The 22093-nt window shown below is 40.3% G+C and overlaps 2 protein-coding genes across 8 annotated transcripts in view; one reads left to right on the forward strand and one right to left on the reverse strand.

Annotated features, from left to right (window-relative positions):
• SCAMP1 (secretory carrier membrane protein 1) overlaps positions 1-7798 on the forward strand; it is a 42708-nt gene extending 34910 nt beyond the window's left edge. The window contains exons 7-9 of the mRNA XM_062599907.1: positions 743-844; positions 2412-2529; positions 4332-7798. Of these exons, the coding sequence (XP_062455891.1) occupies positions 743-844; positions 2412-2529; positions 4332-4496 (385 nt within the window). The 3' untranslated portion in view covers positions 4497-7798. The remainder of the gene's footprint in view (positions 1-742; positions 845-2411; positions 2530-4331) is intronic.
• Positions 7799-12126: 4328 nt separating this feature from the next.
• The window catches only part of LHFPL2 (LHFPL tetraspan subfamily member 2), a 127498-nt gene continuing 117531 nt past the window's right edge, over positions 12127-22093 (reverse strand). For 5 of the 7 annotated variants that reach the window (XM_062600316.1, XM_062600317.1, XM_062600314.1 and 2 more), the window contains one exon: positions 12127-14973. In XM_062600316.1, the coding sequence (XP_062456300.1) occupies positions 14717-14973 (257 nt within the window). In that variant the 3' untranslated portion in view covers positions 12127-14716. The remainder of the gene's footprint in view (positions 14974-22093) is intronic. The other 2 variants (XR_009961240.1, XM_062600320.1) reach the window with 2 other exon arrangements.

Below are 22093 nucleotides of genomic sequence, written 5' to 3' on the forward strand. Positions count from 1 at the left end.
AAAAAGTGCTGTTACTGGCAAAATCTGGATCCAGGTTCTTAATCTGAGACTTAACTAATTCAGTGATTTTTACTTTCTTTAGAACTTTGGCAGCAAGCATACCACATAATTATTAGTTTTGATAATAATAAGTTGAAGTCTTTATTACAAGTTTTGCTTGTGCATTTGTTTTAGATATTCTGACTTCAAAATTTCCAGTCTCTGTCAAGCTGACATTTTAGTGATTTGAACAGCCAGCATATTTTGTACATTTTGCTTTTAAAGAACAGCTGCTTTTCAGTATTCTGATCTGCATTATGTTTTAGTAATTCTGTATTAATTTTATTTCTTTTCACTAGTAGAAGTGAAAGTTCTACCCACACTGGCAGTGCTGTAAACATCGACTTGAAAATAGAACTGACTTCCATTCTTCAAGCACCGTAGCAAAACTTACATGGTTTATTCATATAAAACCCAGCTATGTTTGGAACAGAACATTATGGTGCATACTAAGGAATAGTGTATTGTTGTTATTCTCACCTCTACTAGAGATGCAGGAGGCAAAAATATTGTATTGTGGAAGAAGCAGTTCTTGTCATAAACACTTTACAAAACCACAGAGTTAATGCCTGATATTTCAAGTAACCTCAATAAGTTAAAATGTGTTTCCTCTAGTTCATACCACAAGAATATTTTACGTTGCTACTACAGTGTTTGTCAAAAGGTATTTTGGCGACTTTATTTTTTTTTCCTCCTCTTTCAGGAGTGACAGTTCGTTCAGATTCTTTGTGTTCTTCTTTGTATATATCTGTCAGTTTGCTGTACATGTACTTCAAGCTGCCGGATTCCAACGGTGGGGAAACTGGTGAGTATTCTGCTTTCTGTAGCATTGTACTATATATATAAAAAGAAGAAAAACAAACCTCATATTTGATACAGCAACTGCATAGAGTCTATGTTTTTTATTTTCAATAAATTCTGAAATTGTTGTATTTAGCACTCAAAAAAGCATTCTTAGATTGTTTTTAATTAATTGGGAGAAATGGGTGAAAGATATCCAGTGTGTGTGGTACTTCTGATATTAGACTGGTCAAAATTTTATCTTTTAATATAAGCCACTTTGAACTAGTCTTTTATACATTACCTCCTCCATTTCAATGGTATATAGAGATGATATTTTCTCTGTATTTAGAATAAAGACATAATGAAAATAAGAGAAAATGAGAATAATTTAGGTGGTAATAGTATATTGTTTATGTATCATTCTCTATCATTAGTTATTTGTATTTGTAATATTAATATACTTACCAATGACATTTCTGGCTAAAATTTGAAGAACAAGTGGACACTGTATTCAGCTGACTATAGTGGAATATCTTTAATTTAAGTTAACATTATTTGAAAGCTAGTCTCTTTGTCTGAATCACCTCCTTATTCTGTAAGAGTTGATTTGTCTTTTTGATGCTTACAAGTTAAAAAATGTTTTCCATAAAGCAGCTCATAGTAAGTTACTTTACTTGAAATATGGTTTCTATTTGAAGCTTCAAGGTCTAATACTTAGATTTTAAAAAGAAAAGCTAGCAGTTTGGAATCATAGTCACCACTCTTGCAAAAAAGTTCAATGAATTGGAATTAACTAAAAGCACACAAACAACTGATAGAACAGAGAGCTATGCCTGGCATTCCTGTAGCTGAGTAATGGCATTTCTGTGTATGAGTGGTTTTTGCAGCCAACCTCCAAATGTATGAAAGTTAGGCAAAACAGTTTTGTTTTAGAACTTCAGTGTAAGGAAAAATCCTGTATTATTGCTTTTGCTGTCAGACCCAGTGCTTTGCCTTTCAGTAGATACCTCTTGATTGACAGGAACAAATGAGTAATGTGTTTTTAGAGGGGCAGCTCTTCAGGTATGTGAAGTGTGCTTTTCAAACATTCTTAGAGAAGGAGTAGGATAAGGTGGCAGAAAGATGCTAAATCCAGAATCTTTTCCGTCTTAGTGTTGTGTTTTTCTTAAGGTAACATTTAATTTCCTGTTTTTTTGATATCAAGTTTAATATTATATTTTTATGCTGGTATTAAGATTTTTAACACCGGGGAAATATTTAAAGTAGAGATTACTAAGCTAGTGTCTTCTCCCTCCCTGTCTCCCTGTCTCTCATTTCTTCACCACTCTGCTCAAGGATAATCATCTTTCTCAAGCTTTTGCATACAGTCTCACTGCCTACACTGGGAAAACAAAAAAGCTTATTATGAAATAGAAATGTGCTCATTTATAATTTCCATGATTTTTTTCCCCAAAATTCGCCAAGTTGATCAGAACCAGGAGGCTATAAAGCTTCTTTAGAGGTGAATGCTTGTGGTACTCGTGGCTGGACAGTTCATGTGCTGTGCTCATAAAGTTGTCTTTATTTTTTTCTTTTTTTTCCCCCTTCAGTGGGTGGATTTCATCTCTTACTGGTCTTAATAAGAGCATCCCTGTTGGCATTATGATGATAATCATAGCTGCACTTTTCACAGCATCTGCTGTTATCTCATTAGTTATGTTTAAAAAGGTAAGTTACCTATTATTCCACACTTGTTTCCTATGTTTATTCTGGATTGTACTTTCCTGCTTGAGAGAGGTTCTCTCTCACAAACTAATAGAGATTAAAAGATATTCTGGTGAGTCTTTTACAGCTTTACCTTACATATTAACCACTCTGCTTTTATAGTACTTTTTTTGCTTATATTGTCATGGACTTAGGAAACACTGTGTTTGCAGTGCGCATGAACTTTGTGCAAATTGAAATGTGAAAGAATAGCATAGAGCAAGAGAAGCTGGGAGGTGAGCCCACACTGAGAGCATAGGAGAATGCACAAGCTACTAAATACCCAGGTTTTAATTTTTCAATCTCTAGCAGTTGCTCAGGCTGAGTGAAGCACAGTCTAATTCAAATGATTCAGCTCTTATCAAAATAATTCCCATTAAGATCAATAGAAAATGGAGATGCCTGCCACCTGGGAAATGCATGTTTATTTCTCTGCTTGTATTGTTTAACATTTTGTTGTCAGGTCATGATGGCATAGCATAAAACTTCAGAGAAGGATGCTTTTTCCCCTTGCTTCCTTTTTGTGAATTTCCAGCCAGAAGGCCTAAGTTTAGATATTAACGTGCTAGTAACTTCTGGATGTTGTTTTGATTAAATGTAACTGGGAATTCCTATGATCATGTGCTGACAATTCTAATATTTCTACCTAATTCCTAACTTAAAGTTAACATGAAATTTGATCCTAGAGATCTCATCTCCTTATTTGCTTTCTGCATAAATACTCAGATGCAGAAGAAAGAAACAAACAAGAAAAATGTCTAGTGGAACATTTTTTTCTCAAACTCTTTCTACCACATGCATTGGGTTTTTTTGAAGAACCTGCTGCATGCTCACATATGACCAGATGTATCCTTATGGATGAGAAACAGTCACATTTTTAACGAAGAAAAAAGTTACAATGTTATTTTTCCTGCTACATTTGAATGAAAATGTCTTTGCAGTATTATTTACAAATTTATTGTTAGCTATTTAGTTGTCTACAGATGAGAAATAGCATTTTAATTTTAATACTGAGATAATTAGAAATTATTCAGGATTTGCTTTTTGTTGTACTAGATATTATAAGCCGTATTGTTTAAAATGTTTGTAAGCCATATTGTTTATATGTCCGCTATTATGCAGAGCTATTTGTCATCACAGTAGTTTAGCATATATGTATGTGTATTATTAGGACATTTTATCTTTTTTAATATTCATTCATAGCTTAGCTTAATAGGTTCTTGCAGATGTAAATCTTAGAGACATTAAAATGTGTCTAAAGAATTGATGAGTATTGTTGACAGAATATTATCGACACAGTGGATTCAAAAAATACTTTTTGATTTTGTTCCTTGCCATTTCTTTTAGCATGCACTTACTAACTCTCCAATGAGTAGGCCAAGCTGTATACAAATTGAGACAGAAAAAGTTTTTGCAAGCAGCTATGGCCGTGTTCTACGCTAAGGATGCTGCCTGTTTGTGTATGTAACTATGTTGTTTCAGACAGTAGATACCACATCCAGTTTTGGAAAGACCTATGAGAAGCCCCTGAATTTGCAAAAAAACCACAGCCAAACTGTGCTTGCAGCAGGGGAATCAAAGCTGTAGGGTTTGTGGAAAAAAAAAAAAAAAAAAAAGCCATTTACTCATTTCCTGATTCTCTCAAGCAGATGAGCAAAACAGATTTCCCCACTACACAGTTCTGCTTTATTTAGAGACTTTGTTATTGCTCTGCCAAGAAATGGAAGGTTTCATATGCTTTTCTCATTGCTTTCCTACCTCCCTAGGTGCATGGTCTGTACCGCACGACTGGTGCTAGTTTTGAGAAGGCGCAGCAGGAGTTCGCAACAGGAGTGATGTCCAACAAAACCGTACAAACGGCCGCAGCAAACGCCGCGTCAACGGCAGCAACCAGTGCAGCTCAGAACGTGTTCAAGGGTAACCGAATGTAGAGAAATATAAAAAGTCATTTGTACTTTATTTTTGATTGTACTTTATTTTCCAGTCACTTACTATATTCCCTAAAAGCCTAGATCAAAATACACACAGCATGTTTATCTGTTCTTCAGCTGTGCATGAGTAAAATGGAAAATTGGTTTTATTCTATTATAAATTTATTTATTTTAAAAAAGATTCTTTGCCCCTCGTTAAAATGTTGTGTTCTAGAAAATAAAACCCTCCATATTTTATGAAGGATGAATAATTTCAACAATTGGCCTGAGAATGACTTATAGTACTTTATGATCAAATAAATGTATTAGAGATTTGGAAGTTTTATAGTAGTTCACTTTTTTTTTTTTTTTTTAACTTCAGGAAAGCACTTTGGATCAATTATTGTTGTTTCCCTATTTCTACAATGAGAAGTAGGGTAGACAAAGAGCTGTAGCAAGTTAGGTTTGGCTGCTGAGTTTGCAATTTCAGCAGCTGCTGTAGGACAGATACAAGTAGGATAGATGCTATAAATTCTCCTCCTGTTTTTTTTAGGATAAGTCTTTTGATATAAATCTATAAGTTTGCATGAATACTGTTGAGTTATTTGATCATGTTTAAATAGTGTTTTGGTCTAGAATTTACCTGCGCCACTTTGTAATTATAGGGTTTGTTTGTATCTATTTTCATGGAGTATTCTCTACCTGTGAGAAATGACTATGGTGCATAAACATTCTCTGTAATAGAATGTGTAATGCAGTGTACAGCTTAGGGAGGTTAACTGATGGTTTTGATCAGAGAGGTAAATGATTATATATTTGCTATTTTTAATTTCAGTATTCATGTCTTAGGGTAATCATTCTGATGGAAAAGAAACCAATATTGACTTTTAGAACACTAGTTTCTTGCGCCCCTCCCATTTTTACATGCAGTGGTATTTTTGTTGTGCTTGGGATTTTGTTTTTTGGGTTTTTTTTAAGTGTAGATTTGTGTTTAACAGTGGTACTAAATCTCTAGCCTTGTTAGTCACTCTGTTTACTGCTTGTCCAAAAATCTGAATATACTGTATTTAATTTTCTAACAGGAATATTGTCTCAAATCAAGCTTTTAAAATAATGGTGTTTAACAGATACTTGAATTCATTTTAACGTAACTCAGCCTTCTCTGAGATTTGATTTAAGCTGGGGGTAAAAAAAAAAGGCATTTTAGCTATTTTGAGTTGGAAAAGTGAGAAAACCTTCTTCTTTTACAAAATTAAATTTTAACTTATTGAACTGTGTGTCTAAGGGGTTAAATTGGAGCTGTGCAGCTGAACAATCCATAATGGTACATCCTATCATAATATTCCAAAATTTAGTCAAGTCTAACTATAAAGTGATGTTTCTCTCCACGGAATACCATCTGATGCACTTGGATGGACTAATGAATATTATGCACAATATTGTAGGCTGTTTTTTAAGGTCTGTTTTAGAAAATGAAGACAGGAAGGATCACGCCCCTCCAGGCTGTTTAAGTACACGCTGTAGTTGAAGTAATGCAGCTCTTAATGTGAATAATGTTTAGCAACACTGAGTTTTAAAATTCTGAGGCACCTCCATGTTCTGAATGAGGTCTAACTTTCATAGAATAATCCTTTTTCACGACAGTGTATTAGTAATAACGTAAGAACATTACAGAAAATAAATCCTGTAACTTAATCCTGTGATCAGTATAATACTGTTAGCATAAAGTCACTATTAGTATCCTTTTATTTACTAACTTTTTAAAATCCTACTTACATTAGAATAAATATAGTAGGTTCACCTACCTATTTGTGCATATATATGCTTCTAAATATTCTTCATGTCATAAAGTTAAAGTAATTCAAATAATCCATGTAATAGGGACTCTAAAATTTTATGCTAGAGGACATGCTAGCATTGAACTTAAATTTGTGTGGAGTATTATTAAATGTTTTCCAGACAAAAGTCACAATTTTCTACAGAGATCAGGTATCACACTTCTAGCAGCTATATGGTTCTTTCTGAATATTTTAAATCTAACTTTAGTGTTGCATCTAGGAAACCCTACTAAGAATTACTTCTGAACCTAAATTTAAACATATTTCTCTCTTCCTCGCTCCTCCCTCCTGCTTCCCCTCTCTCCTTTCTCTTGCTTTTCCCCTTCTCTCCCCTTCTCTTCCTTTCCCGCTTTCCCTCTCTGCATCTCTCCCCCTCTCCTTGCCTCTCCCTCTCTCTCTTTGCCCCCCTCTCTCTGTTTCCCTGTCTTGGATATGAAGACATACACAGACATCATCCTTGCAATTAAATTTAAGTTGAAGATTGCATAGTGATTTACATTAACAGTGTAATATAGAAAAGACATTAACAAATAAAACCTGAAATTGACAGGTAGATTTTTTTCCCAAATATTTAACTGTTGAGAAAACATACTTGATGTTCAGTGTGTAGGGAGTGTTGATTTGTAACGTCATGGATTGAGTGTACAGATTTAAACCTTGTAAGTGAAATTCAAATGTAACTACATAATTTGTTTGAATGAAAATTCTGACACAGCTCAGGAGGGAGGGAGAAGTTTGTGTTTAGCTCAGAAGGCTGATGCTTGTTAAAATACTTTGTACTTAACTAAAACTAGATTTTGCAGTCTCTTATTGGTCAATCAGACTATGGCGCCCACTTAAGTTGTCATTTTGTGGTATTGTGGCAAATGGAGTACAGAGTATGAAGTTTAAACACTGGAATGTCAGTAGTCATTGATCTGTAATTTAGGAGTTGGTTTTATTTATCTGAGGGATGTTTGTATATTTTGTAAATTACTAACAATGCTCTGCCATCCTGGTGAATGTCCTGGTTCTGTACAAATGCACTTATTCTGTCCCTCTGTTGCATGCCTGGGTAGTTCAGAAGTTTTGTATATTTATTGTATTAACACCGTGTCATAGAATAAAAAAAAAAGACTTTTTTCCTGGATGTTTGCTCTGTATAGTTTTGAACAATATAGGGACTTTTTTTAAAGGTCAGGATTATGTGCAGGAGGGCTGATCTGTGTAAAAGTCTCACTTGTTTTTTATAATCCTGTATATAAATTCTGTAATGCTGCTGAAATTGGAAAGTAAAATGTCGATTATCAAAATCATACATGATGGTAATGGGAATTAGTCTACCTAAATATCATCAAGAAAACCCTTATGCATCTGCAGCCTACTTCCTCGCGCTGTTAAGTTAGAGGGGTAAAATCTAAATGTGTTCTGCCATTGCTGAGGTTCTACAGGTATTAAGTGAATCCTAAGACATTATTCAAAGTAAAATGAAATTGCTGAAAACAGCATTGGTTTGGTACTGTTTATTTTCATGTCTGTGTATTGGATTGTCACTTCTGTATCAGTGCTGTGTCGTGCTGTTTAGGTACTATGAATGCCTGATGATTTTTTGCATATAGTATCCACTGTATCACCTGCTGTCTAGTACTGAATTCATTACCAGGTTTTCTCTGACAGAGGAAACGGGTAGTTTAACAGCTCGTATAGACCATTGTGGTGTAGTTATGTTTGCAAATGCACAATACAGAGAATACAGCTCTGCTTTGTGGTCAGGATTATATTGGGAGCTTGCGGATGTGAGTTTTTGAAGACATCTGCACATGCTCACACATCATTTAGTAGTGAAAGTCTTCATCAGCTTTCTCTGTTTCTGTGTTTTACAAATCCAGCGTGGCCGGGGCAGCGGATTAAAGAAACAGTTCTTGAATTTTCTGGTGAATGGGGAGCACAGTTGGGTAGCATGAACTTGCAGTTAGAATTACTACATTACTAAAGTTTATGTGCTGCTTTGTGGAGGTACTTCCACTGGTTTGCTCAGAATGACTTACCTCAAGAAGTTGTAAACACTAAGCTGAGAAAGTAAACAGGACACACAGGAAAAGTACAGGGAACAGGCATGTGGTTTAAAATATTCAGCGGTACTTTTGGAGAGATACTTCTGTTAAGCAAAACAGACACGCGCCTAGAGTATTCCAGGTTTGAATCAGTAATAAGGTACAATGGATCAGATGATTAAAACAAGTATGTTTTAGGTTTAGAGTTTGCAGTTTTTTCTGCAAACCAATTTTGTGTCTGCAAATAATAGCTTTTATTCTGATTTGTAGAAAAATCAAAAAGACTTACAAAAGAAATGGTGCAGATTTCTTAGCTCAGTAGCATAATGCTAGTTTAGCTTTATGCTGGGATTAAACTATAAACCGTGTCACATTGCTGGGGGGAAAAAAAGTGTTGATGGAATTGCAACTTGTGGATCATGTTATTGTTCATTTTGGTCTAGGGGAAAAAAACAAAACGAATTGCCCGGCTATTTAAATGGAAGCATATACTGCTTATCTAAAATGTGCTTTTCCTAATAGGAATTATAGCGATTGCCACAGACACCAGTGCTTTTAGTTTTAGCTTCCTTCCTGATACACTTGCTGTAGGGATGTGACTAAGTAATATACGTGTATAAAATATACTGTCCTACTTCAGTGCCATTATGTTATTAACAGGTAAAGAACACTACACGTGTGAGCTCTCGCAGAGCGTGGGGGAAGGCCAGCTCTGTGCTGGACTGTGCCTGTGTTTCGGGAAGGGAAGCTTTCAGCTGCCGAGACAGAAATTTTAAAAACTTCATTTTTCGATGCTGAAGTTGGAGGTTGTATTAGTAACCGGGAGCGTGCTGGGCACAGGGCTGCCGTGGGACCGGGCAGACAGCCTGGCTTAGAGGCCGGCCGCCTGGGCGCCTTGCTCGCCTTGGCTGCTTCGCCCAGCCGTACCTGAGGGCTGGGCAGCTCCCGCCGGCGTTGCGGCTCGCAGCGCTGCAGGTAGGTGCACGCGTTCGCAGCGTGCGGGCACGGGGCAGGGGGAGCCCGAGTCGTGGCCGAGCTCGCGGCGCAGGGCCGCCGGCCCTGCCGTGTTCGGGAGGAAACAACTGCAGCAGCCGTAGGGGACAGCGCGGTGGTGCTGCCTCTGTCTACGGCAAGAAAGGAATCGGAAAGCGTCAGAACGACGTGATTGAGTTTGGATTTGTTACCTTTCGCGGACCGAATTACTGAGCTCGCTGCACCTGTGATACTTAAAACTGCTTAAGAAATTGTTTTTCTTGGTATGGAGATTTCTCTGAATTTCACTTCTCTGAAGATACTGCCAATCAAAAAGAAATACCTGTTTGAAAACAAGCTTTCAGGGAATTGCAGGAGCAAGGCATCATTTTTATATGCCTACTCTTCCGACATTATGAACGTGCATTAACTTTCGTACTGCATCACTGTTCTAAGCCTAGCTGGAGCCGAGGGAGGAAGTTCCTAGAACAAAGAAAGAAATCTATAATAATTAACATATTTAGAGAACTAAGTGCTGGGTTCTCAATTTCCACCTCCATTAGCCATTTTGAAAAAGGGAGGTAATATTTTCATTTATACAAGTGAGTATTTTGTGATTTCTTTTAGCAGTATTTTGAATTGGTAGAATAGCCATTGTAAATATACCTGCTTTGAAATCTATCGTGGTGACTGATGTAGTGACTACCATGTTGAGTGGCAACTGTACCGTAATTTGTGCTGAGTTGTACATTTCTAAGAGTCAAGGAAGCATTCCAGCTTTTGACCAATATCTCATTTTGGGAATTTTAGCATGTCACAGGCTGAATTAAATTAAAATGCAATTAATTATAAATAAAATGTGAACATTAGTTACTTACTTAATATATCAGACAGGACAGACATCCTGACTTCTTTCTTAAACTGCTAAAAGCCCTGCTCCTGGTTCTGCCATAAATCTGCTTTTAAAAAAAAAAAAAAAACTAACCTTTCCCTAGTGTTTTTCAAGTTGTAGGTGAAAAATAATATACATTCTGTGAGAAGTACCATTTCGATGTGATCAAGCCATTTTTGTTTTGAAACTTTCTGTAGCCTTCTTTTCATCAGAAAGGAGCTGCAGTGCTTTATTTGAAAAGCATTTAAGTCAGATGTATATTTAATGAGAAAGGCTTTTTTAGAACAACTGTATTGTAGAATGCATAGCTACGATTTCAGATAACACACTTTGATCAGTAAGTGGCATTAATAATTAAACTCAGTTGCAAAGCAAACAGACTAAGAGAAACCATTGGGCTCCCAAATGCTGTAATGCTACAATATAAACACCTTGCTCTACCTAATGCATTTGAATTAAGGTAGTCAGACCTCTGTTAAAGTTTGAAAACTCACATTTTAATTGAAATTTTGATTAAAAAACATCAGGTACATCATTCATGCTAACAAATGTACATAGTGGTGACTCAAGAACACAACAGCAGTACCACAAATAAACCATGGCTCAAAATCTAGCCCAGCTGCATTGCCACAGCCTCCCCTTCCCCACAAAGCGGCTGTGGCATGCACGTCGCAGCTGCGCTCCGCTTTTGTTGGGCTCTGCCCTTTCCACGGCGGTTCCTTGTGGCAGGCTTCAGTGCCCACTGCTTCCAAGGAAAGCTTGAACTCCCCCTTTACCACTAGGAAGTGAGATATATTTTGATGTGGGGTAATAATGCAAAATTGAAATGATTTAGGTGAAAAATCTCAGAATCCAGAGAATGTTAATTTTATTGAGTAAAACAGATACAAAGATGATGCAGACTTAACCAGAACTAGCTCAGTTGCAATGTCTTTTGCAGTGCTGCATTACTGTAAAGCACATTAAGAAACATTGCTGAGCCTTTTCAGCTTTTAGACTGTAAATTGCCAAAGATGGATACAGCTTCACATTGGCATTGTCGGTATTATATAGATAAGGGTGTTTGTTTCAAGTTGGTCTAGAAGATTTTTTAGTTAGTTACATCTTTAAGCTACCGTCACTGTTGTTGCATTCATCTAAACCAGTGATTCTGTTGCATTATTCTATGCTTAATTCGTCCACATCACCAAAACTCCAGCTGCTCCTTCCCTGGGAAGTCCCTTTTCAAATATCTATCTTGTTTAAATCCAAAAACTACAAAGAAAAATTCCTGTTATTGCACATCTCACACAAGTTTGTGTATATATTTTTATATATATTTAAATATGCTACACTTTTTTTAAAAAGGTCTATGGCACTTTACAGAATATAAGTTTACAGAGGAGATCAAACCACAGATGTTTGAAGACTTCTTCAATACCACAAAAAAAAAAAAGTCAAAGTTAAAACTGAACTAATTGGCACACAGGTTTTAAAGAATCCACAGCAAATTTTTCTAGATCCTATGCAGTGCATGTATATTAAGAAGCAGTTACACTCCACAGCCCCATGACATTAGTTAAATTAGCGTTAAGCTGATTTCTTTTCTTTTTTGGAAAACATCTTTGAAAGCTACTGCTGAGGTGAATTTCAGGAACAACTTTGAACAAATGTCAGATTAAACGAGTGCACCATACACCTGAAAAACCTCATTCAGAAAAAAACTGCAGTATATATACACCATCTTATCACTTGCTAGAAAAACAGAACCCTGAGAAAAAAAAAAAAATCTGATTTGTTTCTGCATTTCTTCCCAGCCTGTCTTCTAACTAACTGTACTAGGTGGTGAGCATGGGTATTCTTGCAAGTTGATGGATTATGCTGTTACAGAGCAACTTGATAGTACACCAGCAACAAGCAGAAAAGCTGGTGGTTCTTGGTTACAAATGCAAACAAAAGCAAAGTAGTCCACTGAAAATACTTTGTTTGTACTTAAAAACTCCAATATTAAAATTTTTATGCTCTCTGGAGATCATAGCGGAGGTCAGCTAGTTTATATATATAAGTAAGCAAGTTGTTCATTGTTTACTTTCAAGCGAAAGCAGTATATGCCCCCTATACAGTCTGGAAAAACTGACCTTATTCCGCCTAATCAAGTGGTCAAGCCAAAGCAGCATTTGTCACACTAATATAGTGTCAGAATTTATCGGCAGTGGCAACGTAGACATTGGACTGCTACCCACCTAAGAAAAGCTAAAACAATCAACCTATTTGGTGATTAATTTGCACCCAATTCTACGCTACTCTTACTCCTCCTAGCAGCTCTTCTGCAGCGGTGGTGCGCGGGGGCACCCGGCTGCACGCCCCGGCAGGGGCTCCGGAGCAGCGCGGCCAGGGCGCAGCGACCCGCCACCGCTGCGCTGGCCTTCCCGTGCAGCGCTGTCACTTCACAGCAACAGCGCCCTGCCAAGGGTATGGGTCTGTGTCTACAAAAAACCCCCAGTGAGGAAAGCACAGGTATGGAGAGCATATGCTGAGTGCCTTTTTTTTTTTTTTTTTTTTTTTTTGTCCTCAGACACCACTTTGTACTAGTGGTTTTGGTTTGTTAAAATAAATCTGGCTTTGTGCAGCTATTTGGCATGATTGGTTCCAGACCACAACTTTGGGAAGGTTTTTTTGATTAAATACTTGAAAGAGAGAGAGAGAAGTGAATTACACATTTAAAAATATGGAATAGGGTGAAAGTGGGCTAGAGAAACAGGTTAATACAAGAAGAGATTAAAGCAATACCTTTTTAATAACACCAGAGGTTGACTGTAGTTTTTGAATAGTAGCTCTCAGACCCGCTGCGCATCCCTCTGGGAGCAGCGCCGGCAGCAGCAGCATCCGCACGCACAACAGCCCGCAGGGACGGCTCAAGCCCAGCCCTTGGCTTGCAGCAGCAACTGCTGAACAGGTCTGGTATCACGAATGATTTTGGGGGTGGGGGGAGCAGAGAAGTAGACAGATGTGAACTATCTACCTGTACAGTAACAACACTTTTAATACCTATAATAGCTTATGGCACACATTAACAGACTTACCAGGCACAAACCAGAATGCATGTTCCGTATTATGCAGTGACCAGATGGAGAGGGAGCACTGTCAGCAGGAGGGGTTAAATGTTGCTGACCACTAAGAAAGAGTCTAAGATGCGCTTAACATTTCATTAGAATTGCTTGTCAGATGAATTCTCCCCTATGCTTCTATGCCACAGTTCTTTTATTAATACCTTTTAATTTTGTTTTCAGAAGTAGTTCTAGTAAGTGATGAGACTCCACAAGCAATACAACTGTCTGCCTTTGAGAAAGGAATGTCACTGTGGCCAGCTCAGTTTGTTTTCTGCTGATTTAGTTGGAAAAAGGTCCATAGTACATGTAGTTAGAAAAAAATGGGAAAAGATCTTCCTAGCCATTTAGAATTTGGCATGGCTTCCTGAAAGACGTAAATGTATTAAACACTCAGCTGGCTCCAGGAGATTAGACATATTGGTCTGTAGACTAGGAATGAGGGTTTTACTGGCAAGAGAAAGAATAATACCATTAAAGAAGTCCAACATGTGATCCACATCTGTAGAGGAGGCTGAAGCCCAGGCCGCGCTGTTGGCATTCACCAGATAATGCCCAGCTGTGCTGTGGAGTTATCTGCTTGGGATTCCAGGAGTTTCTAATAAAGGCACAATTGCTGTATAAATATTTTGCCCAATGTGCGCTAAAAGAATAACTGCTAGTTTTTATCACACACAGGTATAAGCCAGTCTAACAACAGCTTCTCTGCCTATTCAATGAAACCAAAATATTTTACCTGCTATGTAACAAGTGGCACATATTTTGCACTGTAATGTTCAAGACAAAGAAATATGGCAGGGATTCAACTTCAACTCTTAAAGATAGGTATAAACTGCATCATGTCACCTCTTCTCTGTGCATTATATACTTAACATTCAAGAAGGCACTGTACTTTAAGGAAGTTCAGTATCAAAAAAGCACCTCAATGAAAAGTACGGTACCAAAGCAGGTGGTGTTGAATTACTCATACATGAGGGTAGCCCTTGGAAACAAAACCTAATTAAAATAGGCTTTTTTATATATAAGAAAAATATGCTGGCTTTTATTATTTTAAATCCAAATTCTTCAGAGTGACTAAGGTGGGTAAGGCAATCGGATCAATCAGAATTTGTCAGTTACATAACAACGTTCCTGCTATATACAAATGTTTCCTCATCCCTCCCCCCCTTCGGATTAATATATTCCACTCAGTCCTGATAATACAATGAAACTAAAAAATTCCCAAGTATTTACATTCTTTTTTCTTGGGATCCTTTCTCTGCTCCTCATTGCCCAGCAAGGAAGAAAGACTGTATCAGTAGTTCGGGGCTGGAATGCATGGGGCTCAATCACACAAGTGGTGGAAACAGGGAAGAGACTCTGCTGTCGAGCCACGGGGCAGCAGACTGAGATCCAGGCACTGGTACTTCTCCCACTGTAGTTAGAGGAGGCAGATAAGGTTTTTCCCTTCTTCTATTTCTTCTTGTACTTTGTCGCTGGATGTGGCAATTTCAGCTTGTGCCGAGAAGACTGCACAGATGAACGTCAGCACAGTGCCACCGATAGCGGTGTAGAAAGCCCAGCCCAGCGAGCAGTCTCCCAGTTTGTAAGCGGAAGCATAATGTCCACAATAGCTTATTGCTTTCTGGCATCCCCAACCTGCAGGGTAAAGTATCAAGCCTAAGATAAGGAAGAGGCCTACAAATAAAAATAAAAGAAGACAGTTTAAAGTTTAACACCAAACAATCAGTTCAACACCAAATGCAAAACATTTAGCAGTGGCTATAACAATCATTACTTGATCATAACAAGTCCCCTCCACATAATAAAACTGGGGGAAAAAAGATTCTTCCTAATCCATCCACTTTTTACTGATTGTTCCCTAGCATACATACCGTGTCTGTCTAAACTTTGTGCTATACTACCATTTTTCTTGTGAAAGGTTTATTTCACATAAGACTTTGTTCTCGCTATTAATCCTTGTATCCATTCTGCAGCCTTTGTTTCCATGCAGTACTGCGAGCTAGGTGTACGCTGGCTGCAGAACATCTGCAGAGCTCTGCCTACTGTTTATACTTGCACTTTTCAAATACTCGTGAATATTTGCATCCACTTCTGAGCCCTTATTCAGCTTTATTTAATCATTCATTGTAAACATTTTTTGCCTTTTTTCCTAGATTGATTTTCTTGCCTGGAAGAAAAAAACAAATCTCATAGTGCATCTGCTAATTTGTCCACATTAGCCAGGACACAGCAGAAAAGTCATACAGCAAGTTTGATAGGCGTCTTCCAGAATGAAGCAGTTCTGGAATCAGCCACTAAAACCCACAGGGTTTGTGTCCCCCCAGCCAGCGCGCAGGTAACACTGGGATGCCCTCAGCAGCTGCTCCGCATTGCAGAGCAGGCTTTTTAGGGAGGCGGGAGCAGAAACCTCGGCTCCTGCTCTCACTAAGCTGCGTGAGCACCCTGCTGCAGGTAGGCAAAAGCTCAGCCTAGTTGCCCGCCTGATTGTCGCTGTCTCTGCTTGGTGCCTCTTCTGTGAGGCCTTCTCTCGGTCTAAGCAAGGAAGGCTCTCATTAAGGGACCCAAAGAGTCCCATCAGAGTCCCTGTACATGTAATTTGTCTGTCTTTCTTCGTACCAAAATGATAATGTCACTATGAGAGATTTAACCAAAATACCTAATATGCTAGTGGCTCCAATGGTCTCCTAAGAGCCTTGCTAAAAATCACAATGACTTGAAAACAGATCTTCCTACCAGCACATAGCTAAATATCAGGACGGCACATAGCTATTAAAAAAACCAAACAAACAAAAAAACTACTTTTCATTGTTTTCTTTAAAAATTTTACTCAGAAGAGCAAGAAGAGTTATGTAGAATAATTTTTGCTGAAACACAAGAAAATTTTATCAAGAAAATGAATACAGCCTTCCAGACCCTTTAAATATTACCTGATGGGGTTTTTTTTGTTTTTGTTCTGTACCATAAAGTCCTGTATTCAACACCCATGTGAAGAAGGTAGCTGGTAACTATAAACGATACCTGCTGCTATAATCTGAAAGTGGGCCAGCAGTTGTGCTTTTTCATATGTGGCAGTGGTTCATTCCTAGATTTCATCCACTTCTGAAATTCCTACTAAGTAATAAAAGCAGTTTCTTCCTTCAACTAAAAGATTACTAGGAGCAGCTAGAGAGACTTGTTCCCATCTTTGTGATTTCAGTGCAAGGGGCATGTGCAGTACACTAGCTATTGCCTTAATTGTTGAAAGAAATTCAGCTGGATGCAAAAGAATTTCCTCACTGAGAGCAAAAGACTGGTCCTGTTAACTGGTTAATATCCACAAAACGCAAAAACGTGCCCGAGCTGTCTAAGATTGTCGAAGTAAGTGCCAGATATTTCACAAAAGAAAGTCCCTCCTCCAGCATTTTTTCTGATTATGACAGACCAACATGTGCATGAATGAACTAAACGACATTCTTCGGGGCAGCAAAATCCATTAGAGAACGACATCCGCTCTCTGGGAAGGGATTTCCTCACTGTTTACATTTGTGAACCAATGACAACTTTTATGCAGTGTTTCCTGGCTGAAAGGCTAAGCTACATCAAGTATAAAGTATTGCTTTGTCTTGGACAGACCTGGCTAAGCCGAGCTTCCATCCTGCTGAGCCCAGCAGCCGTCTCAGACTAAACACCCCGCGGTTCCTCTCCTCTGTTCAGCACTAGCGTCCTGTGCAGTGTAACCAGCGTGACTAAACAAGGTATTTTTCTGACTCTACATTAATATTGCCATTTCCTCTTAATGATCACAAGCCCTTTGGTAACTAAAATCACCATCACCGAATTAACAACCCTGCTGAGGCACCGCTGCGGCTGCTGCTGCCCAGGAAGTTTTACTACTACAGCAGCCAGCGATGCTACAAACTTGGCTTGTGGCTGAGCCACAAACAGGACCCACAGGTAACATCCACGGCTTTTAACCAAAACTGCGGCACTGAACAGCTCCTGAAAACTACTGTTTCTTGGCACATACCTGCAAAGCTGAGACTTACTTACCCAAAATGCAGCCCCTGTTCCCCCCCCCCCAGCAAAGTTGCAGTACTACTGTCAGCTGTCTCGACAGCCAGACTTTACTGAATTTAAAGGGTCTTTAAGAATACAGAAAATTCCTGGAAAAATCGTGAATACACTCCACAGTTTGATAAACTACAGCTATTTTCCCCATGGCTGGAAAGAAAATATGGGAAGTCCTAACTATAGGCTGTTATAGTCAGATTTTTCTCCTTTTTTTTTTTCCTTTCCTAATTTTGTTAATCTTATACTGGTCTAACATAATAAAAAAATAATGTATTTTTCTCCATCAAACCTACCTTATACACTCCCTTTCAGTGCAGACACAAAGCTTCTCAGGAGCTTCACCTCTCCTTGCTGTCACTCTTACCATCATTACTAATTTCAGTAATACCTGCTTCCTATTTATTCAGAGAAGTTAATGAAGATTATTCAAGTTCCCCCAGTTCTGCATACCCACAGCAGACACGGCACTTGGACTGCACAGCGGCAGCAGGAATGGCCCAGGTGCCTCTCGCACACTCACCTCTTCAGCTGAGGGCTGTGGGGCCTGGCACAGTGGCTGAGCCGAGCAGGGTCCAGGGGGCCCTTCTTGATGGGGACACTGCCCAGAAGGATGTTCAAAAATTAAAAAAAAAAAAAAAAAACAAAACAAAAAAAACAAGGAGTTCTGCCTGCTGCTTCCTAGTAACTGCAGAAGAGTCACAGGCCAGCAGCTCATCTCAGTGGCTCCTGCTGTTTATACAGAACAGCAGAGTCTTTCTTTACCACCCAAAACCAGACCAAATCATGGGCTGAAGCAGAAGTCAGCAATCAAAAGCACTTCACTGCCCCACTGCTTGGAGCCAGAGCAGCAACACCCAGAGACTGGAAGAAGAGAAGCAGCTGCCTATTAGTTACCTTCAGCTTGATAATGTCCCTGTCTGTCACGCCAACACCTCTGAGTCACATAAATGCTTCTACACAGGTGCCAGATGATAGAAAATTTTTAGGACCTTCTTACTAGACGCAACCAGCTCTGCCCTGCAGGGCAACGCTCCAGCAGCTGCCCTGCCCCTGCTCCGGCTCCCGTGAGCCAGAGCACAAAACCCGACTGCGGTGCTCCGGGGAACACAGCCGGAGAGGGAGAGGGAGAGGAAGGGAAACTGCCCGTGTGGAAGGAACATCGGGGTAGGAAGCGCAGGAGGGGCTGTGCGCCCCTCGGGCGGCCTGGCCGGGGCCCTCGCGTCGCTGCTCGGCTGGGAGAACTGGTGGCACGGGTGCGTGTCTCCCTGCGCGCTCCCTGAGCTCGCCTGCCGGCCTCTCTCGGTTTTGTCACTTGCTTGCATTACCGCGGAGCCTGGCAGCTCTGCTCACGCCTTCTGCCGCCAGCAGCTTCGGCTTTCAGACGAGCCCCAGGGAGAGGCAGCGCGCGAGGAACTCGGGCGATAACCCTGGCCAGCGCCCTGCCAGAAGCTTCATCACACCCACAGCCCAGCTGTTACCCAGTTTTTCTTTTATAGCCGTTGCACCAAGCCAGTCTAAAGAAAAACGTTGCAGAAGGCCCCACAGGTTTTCGGGTGTTTGCGGAGAGCACGAAGCAGCCCGGGAGCGAGGCGCCGGGGGGGGGGGCGGCCCCGGGGGCTGCGCGGAGCCGGGCCCACGCGCCCCGCTCGTGCGGGACAGCCAGCAGCGCGGCGGCTGCAGCCTCGGCGCGGCCGGACCCGGGAGCCGCGCGCTTACCCCCAACCTTCACTCGTAACGCCGGCTCCTGCCACAGCCTAGCGAGCAGCACGGCCGTTGTTGCTCTCGCTAGAAAGAGTAACGCTTATCCTCAGATTTCTTGAATTTGACTCAGTTATTCTTCAACTTAATTCATTAAATATTAATTCTGTATTTAATCTGCATTATGCAGCTTCTAAGCCATTTAGTGCTGTAAGTTAAGATTAAAGCATTTAGGCTTTTGTTAGTTGTAGAAGTACAAAGTTCAGTTCTGTGTTGTATAATTTTATGTCAGCATAATCCAATAAAACAACCATTATCTCCTGTCAGCAGTTTGCTAAAAGACACATCTGGCAGCAGGGAAGCAAATATTAATATTAATAATTATTTCTTTTTCTTAATAAATCAGTTTTTGCTCCTATCCCACTGTATTTGAACAGCAGCCATTCTTCAAGAGGCAGAACAGAGACCAAATATCTGGTGCACTATCTGAATTGAAGTTTTCTCCAAGGGATCCTTTCAGGTCCTCCTGCTAAAATACAGTAAATGAAAGTTTTAAGTCACAGCCAACCAACCTGTGGAATGGCTGGCATCTCCGAGAGGCACAAAGTCAATCTGAAGACATTACGCGAGGCTGGTTTCCGCTGGGCTGCTTTGCACTCTCTGGTAGCTCAAGCCAGCTCTGTTCTAGATTTAGCCCTTGTCTTAGCACAGCTGCCCGGCTCTGGGTGCCGTTTGTGCTGTACACATCCTCTTGTTACACCTTCTTAATCACTATGATTATTTTTTGTAATTACTTTTCCTTCTTGTTAGTCATTGCTAGCTCTGAGTTACCTTTCCTCTGAGGACTGCATAAAACAGAGGTCTGCAAGAACGCTACGCAATTCAGCCACCTGCCTATGAGCAAGAGCAGAAAATTATTCAAATGCATTTTTTTATCCAGAGAGCTCATCTACAACTCTTTGGTATTAGTCTCCTGGCAGAGAACATTTTCCCATGTTTCACGAGAATATTTGTCCACGTAACATTTTACTATCAGTCCCAAATTGTCTACTTTCAAAAACAAGCCTTAAGAAATAGAAAAGGTCCATTTATTAGACTAAAATATACTCCCTCACTACAACATATCCTATTAAACATTAGCTTTATTGTATCTGAGTGATGTAAAAGCAATTTCTTTCTCGTGAAACACTAGAGCAAAAAAACAACTACAAAAGTAGCACACTGCAAAATATTGATAGGAATATAGCAGAACGCATTGCTAGGAGACAAAGTTTCTGGAGACGGTTCAGTAATGCTTTTCATGCAAGAGAAGCTTTTCTGCATTTGTGCCCCAAGTTTCCCCTTCTAACGGCCTGGAATTGTAGCAAGGATCTTCCTCCTGCTTTTGATATGCTGCGGTAGCGTTGCTAGGCTAACGCCGTGGAAAACCAACAAACTGCTCTATCGCTATGGGCGGTTGTATGTCACACCATGTGCTGGTCAGTGCCAGGGGTCAGAGCTGAGTAAAAGCTCTCTCATCTTATCCCTGGAAACAACCCTTAAGAAAGGCATTTCGCAGACGCTTGTTTAGATGAGCGAAGGCAGGCTGCTTGGGTCTGACAGTCTCCTGTGCAGCTGCTGTTATGCCGTATTAAACAATAGCATATACTAACAAAGCCAATTTCCATTGCAAATCCTGAAACTATCTTCTCATTTCCTAGCAAAATAGCAAAGAAGCTCTTAAATGCTGCCGAAGAAACAGGAAATTAATCAGCTGTGACCAGAGCGGTGGCAGCGGCGTAGGCTCCTGCCGACCAGCACCACTGCGTAAGCAGAGGAGGAGACGCAGGGCGAGGAGGGGGGAAGGATTAGCCTTGCTCAACCCCACGCAGCCGACGCGGGCAGGCGGCTTCGCCCGCGGGAGCGATACTGACTGTCCTCATCTTCTGCTCAGCTGCAGCAGATCAACTCTTCAACCCGAGGGCGTTCTGCCAGCTGGCAAAATAAACCTGCCTCTATCGCTCGAGGTCAGATATCCAAACCTGTCAATGTGCTAACTGAATATCTGAACACTTTTATGCTTAGATTATTTCTACAAATGCACTGAACTAGCTTAACCCAAGGAGACTAAGCAGTTTTTCCACACACACAAACCTTTCCTGGCGAACCTCCTATCCAGCAGGAGTTCCAGCAGGTCACTATTCATCGGCTGTTTTACTCCTCCAGCCACTGACAAACAACATAAGCAACAGCCTGCTGCTCAGCAGCTACACCACAGACATCTTCAACCCCATGAAATGATTTAGTAAGATTTTAATATGATCGAAGCTGATGAGATCGGCTCAGAGCAGCTGGTCACAAAACTCCAAATCTGATATGGGAAAAAAAGCGTGGGCAGCTCCCACAGCGCTGCAATACTGTTGGCCCGCTGACGAGCGCGCGGGCTATGCTGCCTGCGGTGCAGTACCCACCACTTTCCTCCACAGCCGCTCTCGGTCTCTCCAGATCACTGCCAGCAGCAGGGAAAGCAAACAGCTGACCAGAGGCAGGAAGGTATTTGCACAAGAGAGGGGAGAATCAGGAAGCCCAAGTGCCTCTGGAGACAGCCTCTGGCCCACCCAGAAACCTTTCAAAACAAATAGGAGAAAAACTCACAATAAAAAGATCAACGACTGAAAAAGCCTAGCCTGACATTACACTTAATTCTGGTTCACATAAGCAGAGGGGATTTGCAATAATTTGGAAATACTGCTGTTGAGAGCAGAGAAGGTTGCCAGTGGACTACGCACTGAGAAACTGGAATCCATCCGAGCAGCAGGGATGAGAAGAGGCAATATCCAGACCTGTTCAGTCACCGTAGCACCGCAACCATACGCAGATTTCCACGTACCTGCAGGGCACGAGAATGCCTCAAAACCTGCATAGATTTTTTTCCAAAGACTTTTAAAGTTGTCTTGAAGTCATATAAGTGGAAGCAATTATCAGAAGAAAAAGCCTTTTCCTAACCATTGCCTTCCTCAAACTGAGGAAAACAAAAAGATCCCTATTCTTACAAATAGTAAATTAA

This window comes from Rhea pennata, chromosome Z (genome assembly GCF_028389875.1).
Source record: "Rhea pennata isolate bPtePen1 chromosome Z, bPtePen1.pri, whole genome shotgun sequence".
Taxonomy (NCBI): domain Eukaryota; kingdom Metazoa; phylum Chordata; class Aves; order Rheiformes; family Rheidae; genus Rhea; species Rhea pennata.